The 12,366-nt window shown below is 44.4% G+C and overlaps 1 protein-coding gene across 3 annotated transcripts in view; it reads right to left on the minus strand.

Moving 5' to 3' along the window:
• Positions 1 to 12,366, minus strand: part of ACLY (ATP citrate lyase) — a 48,084-nt gene that overhangs the window by 16,447 nt on the left and 19,271 nt on the right. The window contains exons 4-14 of one of the 3 annotated variants that reach the window (XM_074940995.1): positions 11,786 to 11,848; positions 10,785 to 10,975; positions 9,753 to 9,832; positions 8,819 to 8,949; positions 6,720 to 6,838; positions 5,329 to 5,465; positions 4,692 to 4,753; positions 3,829 to 3,946; positions 3,520 to 3,674; positions 2,115 to 2,205; positions 734 to 763 (exon numbers count right to left, since the gene is read on the minus strand). In XM_074940995.1, coding sequence (XP_074797096.1) covers positions 734 to 763; positions 2,115 to 2,205; positions 3,520 to 3,674; positions 3,829 to 3,946; positions 4,692 to 4,753; positions 5,329 to 5,465; positions 6,720 to 6,838; positions 8,819 to 8,949; positions 9,753 to 9,832; positions 10,785 to 10,975; positions 11,786 to 11,848 — 1,177 coding nt within the window. Of the gene's footprint in view, positions 1 to 733; positions 764 to 2,114; positions 2,206 to 3,519; positions 3,675 to 3,828; positions 3,947 to 4,691; positions 4,754 to 5,328; positions 5,466 to 6,719; positions 6,839 to 8,814; positions 8,950 to 9,752; positions 9,833 to 10,784; positions 10,976 to 11,785; positions 11,849 to 12,366 lie in introns of all 3 variants that reach the window. The other 2 variants (XM_074940996.1, XM_074940997.1) reach the window with 2 other exon arrangements.

A 12,366-nucleotide genomic window follows, 5' to 3' on the forward strand; every position in this document is an offset into this window, starting at 1 on the left:
AACTATGGAGTCTTTGCAGTCACTGCCATGAGACAGTGGAGCTAGGTCCCCGTGCCTTGCTGCTATGCCATATTAGGGCAATCGTTTCTAACTTCAGTTAGGCCCTGACCCAGCAGTCCATCCTCATTCAGCAAAGGGCTTAGAAACACGCTTAAGTCCCATGACTTCAGTAAGAACTAAGCCCATGCTTAAATGTGAAGCCACCACAACTTGGGGTTGATCCAAAAGACTGTCCTCTGCACTTTGCATGAATCACAAACACAGACAGATGGTATCTGCATTACTATGCACCCATTTAAGCATACAAATAGTGTTTTTTTAAAAAACACACTAGTACCCGATTCTCAGTAAAACAAACATCAAAATCTTCCTAATAATATCTGGGTTTTTAAGAGAATCAAACCTTTCGCAGTGTGCCCGCGTTAAACCAGGCAACTGCTCATTCATTCACATCTTCCCCCTAATAAGCTCTCTTCTTTTGGCCTGAAATTTGTCCCCGCCCCCCATAAGACAACCGCCCCTGGAACAAATGAGCATCAGATCTGCGTTTCAAAAACAGCTGAAAAGTTAGAGTGGTGCTGTGCTACAGAGGCTGCATGGGAGGGGGGAGGGGAAGAGGTGCAGGGCCAGGCAACACTGCAAACTTTTGGAGAGAGAAAATGGAGGGGAAGGAAAAAAAAAAAGTCAGCTGTCAGCAAGGCGAGACACAGTCAGCTAGTCACACGTGTCCTACCTTGCACAGGTCTTGAAGCTGGGGCTGAATCTGTTAAAGAGAGAATCACCAAAGCAACAATATGACACAACTGATGGAACAGAGAACTCTGGCTGTTGTCAGCCCTGACAGCCCATCAGGGTGCCTGGTGAGTTGGTTAGATTGTGCCCTCCCTGCCCCACACAGAGCTTTTTCATTAACAGCAAACGCTGAAAAGCAAGAGGGCACACTAGATGGAGTGTTTTAAAAATACAGAGGAAAATAAGCATATTAACAAAAAATTGCTAGGTTGCCCCAATGCGATAAGACATGATACCAGCAGCTCCAAAGAACTGAAGTCAAAACATCTGCCTTCCAGATAACTGGAGATCAAACTTGTAATTTCACCACCCAAGAATCTTTGCTCAGCCCAATGTGGATATATTTCAGGCTCAAGCAGCGCAGCCCGCAGCATTATAAGACACGTTACAGTCTCCACAATCCATTTAATTTTCAACCTCTTTGCTACGACTGCCCATAGAATTTCCAGCTAGTACTATGATAGCAGTCCTGGCTCTTGTGATCTGGCCTACTAGGAACAGGACTTAGTCTCACCAAAATCATTCACTTTTCTGTACATATATAACAAGGTCAGCATCTCCTTCAAATTTGAGGAAGAAAACCAAGAATCTGACCGTCTTTCACAAACCAGCTCCCTATCCCCAACTCTGCTATTAGCTTCCAGTCATAAGCCAAGCCCTTCTCTGCAGAAGTTTCTAACAAGTATGTCCAAAACTATAGTGTCAAGCCAGAGAGAGTTCCCAGATGTCTGAATTAAGAAACCTTGAAAAACATAATGAAAACCCATGATGTTATCAGATTCATGAACTAGGCCATGACCTCTATTGCACTAGCAAGGTTTTCAACAAACATGCAAATGGCATTAGTCCAGGAAGATCCATATGCAGGGAATGTCTTTCTAGGTACTTATGTGGCCTCCAACAGCCTACTATCTGAGCACATCAAACAAACCAAAACAAAAAACCCAACCCCTACCAACCTGGAGAATATTCTACTTCTTGGCTACACCTACGTAACATGAGCTGAAAAAGCTGGAATTCTCAAGTTTAGCTATTTCCCCGGGAGGACACATCCTGAATCAAAGACAACTCTGACTCATCTTTTATAATCTAGGGGGACTCGAAGTGACAACTATTAAAAAATAGCTACATCCAAGCTACAGCAAGATTCTTGCTCATTATCCACAAATATGGGTAGCAAAGACTGTCCTCCCCTATGCCAGGCTGGAAAGTGGTGGAGGGCAAGAGTAGGCACTGGGACTCACTCCTGCAACAACTGGCAGCCAGAGAAGGAAGGGTGAGAAAGCAGTGCTGTTCACAATCCATCAGAACCCCAGGCTTACCAGGGGGCGTCGTGGGCTTCGCTTTCTTGGCTGGAACAATCCCATCAGGTTTGCACTCAGAAAACGAGGCAGTTCTGCTTGGTGCTGGTGTCTGAAAGAGAACCCAGGAGCAGGGTCAGCAAGAGAGGACACAGCAGAATGGGGCTTCCTGATGCACTACTTCTTGAGAGCTAGCAACGGACTTTGGCAGTGTGTATCCTCCACAAAAAATGGAAGAAAATTAATTTTGGAATCAAATGTTTCAGATGCCACCCCCACCTCTGGAGGGTAGTAAGGGGCTGTGTTTCTAAGTGATGCATTCACCCCAGCTGCAAGATGACCCACTGGAGACTGTATTTGGTGCTGAAAATCACATTCCTGCGTTTGAGACATCACCAGTTTGTTATTAGGAGGATTCACTGCAAGATTGGCTAGATGGGTGGAAACGGGCACAAACCTTGTTTAAATTGTGCCTTTTCTTACACCTAATGCAGAGTAATGCCAGGACTCCACAGGCTGTAAAACCCCCACACATCTGGGAGTCTGGATTAGACGGGTTCCCAAGAGGTAATGCCACATTTTTAAGTAGTTTTTTATTGGATTGTATTCGAGGCTTGTGGGGAAAAAAATGGGTCAAGGAAGTCACACCAGCTGTGAAATGGGGCCAGTTTGTATTTGGTAGGAGCCCCATCAAAAGCCCTGTGAAGTCATTGGGAGTCTTTCCATTGACTTGAAGTGGGCTTTGGATCATACCCTATGTTACAGCAGGCAAAAAGGTTCATATTGCACATAATGTCACTTTTCACATAGATAACTGTAATTCTTTTAATATTGGATTTAAACCATAAAATAAATTAAAGTCAGAGCATGGATCTACAGCGAGACAACCTACTCTAGTTTACTGAGCATTGCAGAGTATTTTAACTATGTATTAAGCTTCCCTGGCAATGTTCTCAGGGCTGAAAGACAAAAAGCACCCCAATCCGAGAGAAGAAATTGTAACCGACACATTTCCTCTATTAAGAGAGAGCCAACTCCCTGTGCTTAAAGGAATGTGATACGGGTTAGCTGAATATGAATTTAATCAGGATTGCTGCTGCCAGGAGTTCCCTGGGAAGAGATTTACTTTTGGTGTTGGACAGATCATGCTGTACAGATTACAATAAGTTGTAGCCAAAAGTGTTTCAAGCACAGCATGAATATGGCCTAGGACAGCAAAAGCAAGGGGACAGCCAGCCCTGAAAGTCTTATTGCATTAAACCTGACCAGTCCACAGAGGAAAGTCCCCTGCAAGAAGCTTCCATTGGACTCTGGGGGATTAGAACCCTGCTGTCATTCTTCTTCTCACTATTTTCTAAAAAAGGGTTTACAGCGATTCCTTCAAACAGAGAAGAACAAAGAAGATCCCCGTGGCTGGAAAACTCACAGAAGAGCTACCGCTGGCATTGAGGAGGAAGTTGGCAGTGTGGGCTGCTGCAGGAGGCTGATTAGGTATAGGTCGCTGGCCGAGTGCCATGCCTACAATGGCTGTCATGTGGGTCTCTGTCCCAAAGACATGGATTGGGATCCCGGTGGTTTTTCCTGCACACAAGCACACACAAAACCTAATCAGGCTTGGGAAAAAGACCCAACTGATTCTCCAATGAGACCAAGTGTCAAGGTTTGAAGAAAGAACAGAAACAAGAAAACGTCAACAAAGTAAATGAAGCTTAAGTGGTTGGTTGAGTTTCCTTACCCACTTCACCCATGACGCGCAACCCTTCCTGGTAGTTAGGGCCTCCTCTCCGCACAAAGATCCTCACCCCATGCTCTTTCAAAGGGCCCTGGTAATCCTTAATGGCTCTCACAATACCCTAAAACAGAACATATGGGTGTCTGTTAGTGGAGAGAGAGGTCCTCTCTCCCACCTTCCACATCCCTCTTGGAATTCAGAACACCTTCTCCTGCTTTATACTCCAAGTCTTTGAAAACCACAGTTACCGTTGTATTGGATCAGAGTCCATGAGACACTCTCCATAACTGGCCAGAAGGGGGCACTCTTGAACACCTTCCCAAGTGGCTTGTTTCTGCAGTGCCTGTCAATCCTGTCTATACTGGGGCACGAGAGACTGGGGTTTGCATAGGTTTCAGAGTAGCAGCCGTGTTAGTGAGCTATAGCTCACGAAAGCTTATGCTCAAATAAATTTGTTAGTCTCTAAGGTGCCACAAGTACTCCTTTTCTTTTCGGATAGGGTCTAATGCGCTATGGTGCAGAGCATTAATCCTGAACTCCTGCCGGCCCAGGGAGTGAGAGACGAGGCATCACACCTGGGTCCTCTGTGCAGCCGTGCAGCCTTTCCTTCACTCTGCCGAGTGAATTAAGTACTCTTGGAAATAGTACTGCATAAGCAATGCAAGAATCACATCATGCAGCCTCCCTCCCCAACACATATTCCAACCCCGGTCCAGATAGACAGTGTCTGTGGAGCAGAGGGAAATTACTCAGTCCTTAGTCTCTCTGCTAAGACTGCCAAAAAGGAGACCAGTTGGGAGTATGGAAGTGTGTTGATGATACCCAACAGGATACAAATTTCCTCGTGTTTCAGAATCATATGCTACCTTAAAGGTGGCTGCCACGTTGGTGAAGTTAGCAATGCTGCCTCCAATTATCAGGATTTTGCCTTAGGGAAAAAAGAGAAGAACAACAAACAGCTGTTAGAACACTGGCAGGACACTCTTAAGTGTTAAGCTGCTTAGGAGGTGGCAGAGACAGTCAAAGGGTCTCTCAGTTCTGGCTGCTAACCACAGCCCTGTACAGAATGGCTAGCCAGAGTATGGGAGATGTTTGATAAGAAATGGGATTTGTGCCTGCAATAGCGAAGCAAAAAGTTTTCTGATAAGAGCCAGATGGTCCAAACTTATATCATTTACCATTCCAAAGATACTGGCTTTTGTCGTCTCTAACTTTCATGGGAGGAGACCCATTAGGTGCCAATCATCCATCCTAACAGGCCACAATAAGACATTGTCTAATGTTTTGAACATCCCATGCGATGGAGCTTCTACTGCTTGCTTTGGGAGGCTATGCCACAGCTCAGTAAGCTGTTCAGACATCCAAACATGATAGCAGCTCAAATCTGTTCAGTGTTTTTGCTGCTACAGCTGGATAGCTGAGCTCCTTTGACTGCTCTGGAAGAGTTCCTGTAATGATCTGACTGCAATCTCTAGAGTCAGAATCTCAGATGTCCTTTCTTACCCTCTGGGTGCTTCTCCCGAGTCATGAGGGAGAGAATGGTCTTAGCATAGTCGTAGGTCTGCTGCTCACTAGGGGCTCCAGAGTATTCCCCATAGTTTGCCAGTTCATTTACACCCCCCAGGTCACAAATGGTGTCACTGTAAGGAAGACACAAGATCACTTGGAAATGCTAAATATTCTTCAAAGGCACTTCACAAACACTCAGGTGGAGGAAGCAGGGGTAGAGGTGGTGGTCAGAAGGAGTTAGAGTGGCCAGACTATATCCTGAAAACAAAGAGGCTTTCCACATGAGGCTTACTATGATTAATCCCAAATACATTTCCCAGAGGTGAGGGGAAGCCCTTTGAGATGCGAGGCTCTGGGACAGAAGACAAAACAAAATAAACCAATGACCACCACGAGGAAGTCACTGCTTTAAACATAACATTCAACTAGCTTCTTCCCTTCCAAAACACAGAGGAAACGTACTTCACAACCAGGCAGAGGTCAGAAAAGCCCTAGCAGAGTCTGGGAGGTGCTGGAGGCTCCTCAGCAACATCTAGGAGCATGCTAGAGATTGCCTCAGCCAAGACTGCATTCCTCAAGCTGGAGATGGGAAGAGAGGTTTTGAAGAAGGCCACGGGGAGGTGGCCAGGGGGCAGTCCTTTAAGTTGGGTTTGGATTCCTCTCCTGAGAGCACTGCTTAAAGCACGCTTCATAGGTTTACCTACCTCCCCGAATTAAATTGTATTTGGCATGTAACAAGGACACAAACATATTGCACCCTGAAAGGGGATGCCTCATGGCAGCTGGTCCTGGCTCTAAACAGGACCCAAATACAGCTGGTTAGGAGTTTTTCAACAAAACTTTTTTCACTGGAAAAATGTTAATTCCACAAAAAGTTTAGGTTTCGATGAAATGCATCAGTTTCAACTAAGTTTTTATCAGGAAGGTTTCTCAGGTCCAGGATAGAATTTCTGATCAAAATCAGAAAGAAAAAGAAAATAAAAGAGACCTGCCGCAGAATAGCTAATAGCACGGCGTTAGGCACTCACTTGTGATTTGGGAGACCCAGCTTTAATTCCCTCATCTCACTCAGGTAGACTGGACACTTAAGCATGGATCTCCCATATCCCAAATGGGTGCCCTAACCACAGGGCTACTGGCTACTCTGCGGTCTCTCTCAAACCTTTTTGTGAAAAAATGAGACAGGCCTTGGTTGTAAAAACCTCAAAATTTTTCATAAAACTGATTTCTTGTTTTCTAGCCACCCCTACTCCCAAGCACACATGGCTTGGGAGTTGCTGGCACTGGGAAAATTCCTTTTTTCCAAAAGCTGCATCAATTATTTTCCAATGGCAGCTCTCTGGGGTTAGAGTCCTCTGTCCCCTATAGAAACATGTGCTTGGTACCTATAGACCACAGATGCACCTCCTCCAGCCACCATGGTCCAGATCCTCCCCTTGGGGTTGAGAAGAGTCAGTTTCAAGCTGGCTCCGCTCTTTGCGTCCAGATCAGCGATATAGGCTTCCTGCAGATAGACAGACAAACGTTTTGGAAGTCCCCCTCTTTTTGGTAGAGGACAGCACTCCTTGTGGAGCAGGCTGGGTTAGGGAGACTGGGCCTGATTTCCAGAGGTGCTGTGCCCCCACAGCTCACCTTGACTTAAACTGAAATTGTGGGTGCTCAGAACTTCAGAAAGTCAGGCCCACCACATATGTTCTAGTGCCTTTTAATTCTTGTTGTTGGACACCAGGCTACAGTTAGTCACCTACTTTGGCAACACCCATCTATTTGTATTTCTATCCAGAAACCTAGAAATCAGAAGTGGAAGAAAGCTACTCAGTTTCATCTAACCCTGTCCCCTTAGAGGCAGGGCAGGGCTGTTCTCTACCATATGATCTCCTGGGCTTTGTCCAGTCCAGTTTTAAAATGTCTCGTTACTGGACACGTTCCTCCTGACCATGTAGGAGTTAAGACCACCCATCTGTAGGTAAAGAACCTTTGTGAGTGTCATGCAGAGCCAGTTATAACTTGACTGGGCTGCACCGTGGTTTAAATTTCTGTCTGTATTTGTTCTGTCACTTCAAGATGGAAATTTTACTTTGCTGCCCATGTTCAATTTTGAAAGCTCCCAGGTTCCATGTCCCCACATGCCTCAATTGCAAAAATGTTTCCCTAAACAGTCCTTTACGCTGAACTCCACTGTTTCAAAATCTCTCTGCTGACCTTCAGTGATGTAAAGTAGGGGAAGGATGGTACCAAAACACCCTTGGTTATAAACTTTCTAACTAAGCTGCAGCCAGAGATCTAATCATGGAGAAGAGCCATCATTTGGCTCGCCATTGTGTTCTTTTACCAGGCATGCTAAGCACTGTAATGAGAGTTCATTAACATTCTCAATGAGCATAGAGACTTAATAACCTTCAGAGTGACTTGCAAGGGGACGATTCAGACAGCCTGAAATTAAACAAATCCATTAAAGAGCAAATTGAGTTAAGTGTTGGCACCCAGCAAGTTACATGGCAGGGAAAATAACTAAATGGATTTCTTGGCCATATTACAAAAAACCTTTCCCAATTTAAGCATCATTAGGATTATTAAAATGAATGGTCTGCACGACAGACAAGTCTTCCAGAAGTGCCAGCCCAAACATCTGAAAGAAGTTTTTGCATAATAATTATTGTGTGCACCACACCCAACGATCTCGGATGCTGCTGGTAGCCTCTCTATATGGAGTAGGATTTTTAGAAGTGCCTAAGTAATTTCGAAGCACAAGTTCTGTCGACTTCAATGAAATTTGTATTCCTAAGGTACTTGAAAAATCCTACCCAATTTTTTCTTGTTCTTGACTTCGCAGGCCAGCAACTGGTTTCAGAGGTAATATTTTATTTCAAAGTCTGATAGACGAAAATTCTCTTCTTGGATCAACACATCAAACTTCAGCCCAGAGAGATTTTGCACACGTTATAACTCCTGAGTGTGTGTTTGGGAGGATTATAAACAGAAATGCTGAGTGACCATTGACTCTAGAAGCACCATCAGCATGATATGGCACAGCAAACAGCTATGGTTAGCTAACATGGCAGGGGCTTTCCTTCCAACACAGACAACACTTGCACAGTATTAAAATACACAAAAACCCCACTACACACAGTAGCATACCTGCCATTTAATTCAATGCAGTTAAATTTGATCCTCCAGTTAGTAAGGAAGGTAAAAATTCTAAATGAGAGAGAAGAGAAGAGCAGCCCAAGGAAGATCCATGTAATGATGAAAAATGGCTATAGCTAAGAGTACTGTTACTGGCATTATGCGAACAACAAAGCAAGTACTACCATGAGCTATGGGCCACATCTAGTATTTCCCAGGTCATCTGTGTCAGAAACCATGAACTATGGTGACAGGGCTGTATAAGAAAGGGAAGCCCTATTTGTGTCATGCATACTTTGACCTATGTATATGGAGAATGGTTTCTCGTTAACTGTGCAATGGTGGATTCTTTACTTGCCTCTGGATAAGCCTCTCTGCCGAAGGGTGGGGGGAACTCCACATCCCCCCATTTCACTTTGCAGATGTAGTCAGCAGTAGCGTCAATCTTTGCAGCCAAATCCAGAACATAGACGCCATCTTTAGTCACGACTGTATTAAGAGATACACCAGAGTTAGTCTTTTGCTTGTACATCCTTTTGCATGGATTAACAATATGGATTCCCCAATAACTGGATATTTTGTGATGCTTTCTATATTAGGAGTGGTGGCCTCTGATTTTTTCTTTATAATATTGACTTTTGGTGAAGGTCACCTCTATAGAGAGCCATCTCAAAGTCCCCCCCCTTTTTTTTGGGCGGGGGGGGGGGGAGAGGAAGGGTCTAATTCCACTATCCATGGCAAATGGACACCACAAAATTCTGAGTGTCTGTTTGATACACATAGACCACTTTGCCCCCGATGGGTACAAGTTACCCATCAGGAACACACATTAGTACACCAAAATCTACAGAGAATTTTAAAAACCTGTATGAAAACTGCAGTCTGCTTGCACAGAATTTAACATGCAGGGATCTTTCCACTGCTTTCTTTAAGCCATTCAGAGTATTCTATAGCCAAACCAGGCCAATTACATCACTAGAGACATCTTCTGAAAATGATCGATTCCCTCCTGTGTAAGGGCCCCGACTTTACCTAAGATTCACCCAACAAAAAACTTTGTATTTGCCTCAGCCAATTATACTGCTAGAAACTAACACATGCAGTACACAGTCTGTATCTCAGATGTATATAATTAACTACTCATAGAAAGCCTGTGCATTTTTTTATATCACTTTTGCTTAGGTATTACTTTTGACCTGTATAGAATGTGAAAGGATGAACAAAATATCACTGTTAAAACAAAGCAACCCTGCAGTGATTCTTCTACCCTCTCCCCAAGACATCAGAGTTACCTAGTGGATTTATCTCAAGGTACGTGAAATACAAGTCTTCGTAAAGGTTGAAAAGGCCAGATATGAAGCTAGCCAGGACACTGCACAAAAATTAAAATACATAAATTAATTAGAGCAGGTAGACATAACAGATATAGAAGAGCCTGTCCCAGTTCCTTTATCATCTTTGTCTGTGGAGATCCTACCTCCTTTCAATTTCTTTCATTCACATTCATTTTCAAGGGAAGATGTCTGGGTAATGACTCAGAGGTCAGGACCTGAATGACTCAACTTAATTAAACCCCCACTAAAAAAAACCGCAGAGAAAATGTTATTGTCTCAAGACTGTCATCTGATGTTTCCATCTGGTTTAATCTCATTAGGAGGCAGAAATCTCTGTCAGATGTGCATCTTTTGTCAGAACTCAACTTCAAGGCCCATTAGCTGGAGAAAGGAAAGACTGGAGTGAACAAGAGTAGATCTAAGAGCCTGATGAGGTGCATCTCAAAAGAAGGCCTTCAGCAATTATTGTGTTTCCAAATAATGAAATATGAGATTAGTTACCTGCATCTTCTTTAACTAGAAGCTTAATAGTTAGCTTTGAAATCTGCAGATCAATCTGAAATAAGCTTTTGAATATCAAGAGAGGCTATAAAATCTCAAGTAGCTCACCCAGGACAAGGAATCATACCTTTCCATAATCAGCCACCAACTACTGGATTCAAGTAGTTTTACAAGCCCTGCAAGACATAGCAATCAGACTCCAGGAATTGTCCTGCCCTTACATAAAGAATCATGGGGGGAAAAAGGGCTGTCCTTGGGCTGAATGTAAAATATGCCTTTTGCAGCTCAACAGGAAACAGACAACCCCAAGGAATTTAGATTGTTTGGGATGCGGTGCACATTCCTGCCCATACTCATAAGCCATAGAGGAACATTCATGGAGAAAAATGAGGATCAACTCCACAAACGTGAGAGCTTTTGGGAAGGAGAGTTGACATACAGAACATTGGGACTGGGGGCATATAGGATGTAGATTATATTCCTGCTTACTCTTTCTTCTCCTCCAGCGCGTGCACCAGGAGATGTTTTTTCACATCGGATGCACTGAGCTTTTCATCCACCCTCACCAAGAGCTTCTGAGCTTTGGCATCAACATCTCCCACGTCCACACCCCCTTGATGGTGGAAGAGCACGTAGTCCCCCTCGCGGGCAGCATAGATGCACACATAGAACTCTTCTTCCTGTGCACAGATCAGGGGGATGAACATTCGCTAGTAAGTCACACCCAGCAATGGCACTGCTTAGCTAAATTTCCAGGGGTGCCCAAGTTAACTCATTGAAAAACCCAATCCAGGAGTAGTTGGTGTCTATCAGAGACGTTCTTAATGCATCCCAGGGAATTCTATAGACTATTACGTGGCTGCGCTTGGAGGGGCAGCCTGGGGAGACTTCAGGTCCCAACACATGATGCTCCAGTTTGATTCCAACAGCTTCCACTGGGCATATCATATCCCAGGACCTGTAGTCTCCTTGGTCAGATGCAATCTGCTCCCATTTTGAAGCCCGTACTTCAGCGGTTTAGAAGCCTGTTAAGGTGCCAGCACAATCCTCATTTGGGGAAAATGAGGGAACCTCAGTTTCAGATGTTGAAAGTAGCATACAACCAACACCACAGACCAAGGCAGGGAAAGATTATGTGGTAGCTACATCTCCCTAAATATCACGTAAATTGTCTCACTTCAGCACTCTCTTCTTCCTGCTTGACAGCCACCAGATTGGAGGAACAATTTATTGCCTGTTCCCATGTGATCTTTACTGCGGCAGGATCGCCTCCTACTGGGGAGGAAAAGCAACCTACCAGTGCAGCTGTAAATCACTGTCTCTGTGCAAAGATTCTAAAGCTCTCTATTTCTCAGTGAAAACATGGTCAGCCTCATCACCTTTCTGACATCCACCCAAGTGCTTGCTTTCTCCACCCCTAAGAGCAGTCAGTCAGTCTGGGCCAAACAAGATTTTGGAGCACTTCTTTGTGTTTTAATTGGAATACCAACCTGCTTGTGAGGGACGAAGGGCTCGATCAGGAAGTTCTTAAGGATACCTGTAGCTTTAGCAATCTGTTGATAGGAGAGAGAGACACCATTAAAGCTTCACGCAGTAGCCACAGCTAAGACATGGCAGAAACACACTCCAGGATGTCTAACACTGCTCTGACTCAAATCAATTCCCAACAACCTCTATTGGTTGGAATATGTATTCCTGAAACCAGTATCGCCACACTCCAGCATGGCAGCGCATACTACGGCTGCTATGAAGACCACTGAGCTAGTCTGTGGCATTTCAACACTCACATGAAGCTTCAGGAAGCCTTCTCAGAGCTCAGTGTCTCCCACCTCCCCATGGTCTCTTCTCTCCAGAAAGCTGGCAATCTGTGACATTGTACTGACATTACTATGAAGTCTGTCTTCCCCCCTTTCCAATGGCCACTGCTGGTCTTACTCAAACTGCAATGTAATAAGTTTGCCACTTCACATCCCAGAAGTACTATACTTCCAAAGGGCAACACTTAGTTCAGTACTAAGTGCTACATGAGATGCATGTACTGTCCCTCCCTTAACCTTCAGTAACTAAAACA

Source organism: Natator depressus, chromosome 27, assembly GCF_965152275.1.
Source record: "Natator depressus isolate rNatDep1 chromosome 27, rNatDep2.hap1, whole genome shotgun sequence".
Lineage (NCBI taxonomy): Eukaryota > Metazoa > Chordata > Testudines > Cheloniidae > Natator > Natator depressus.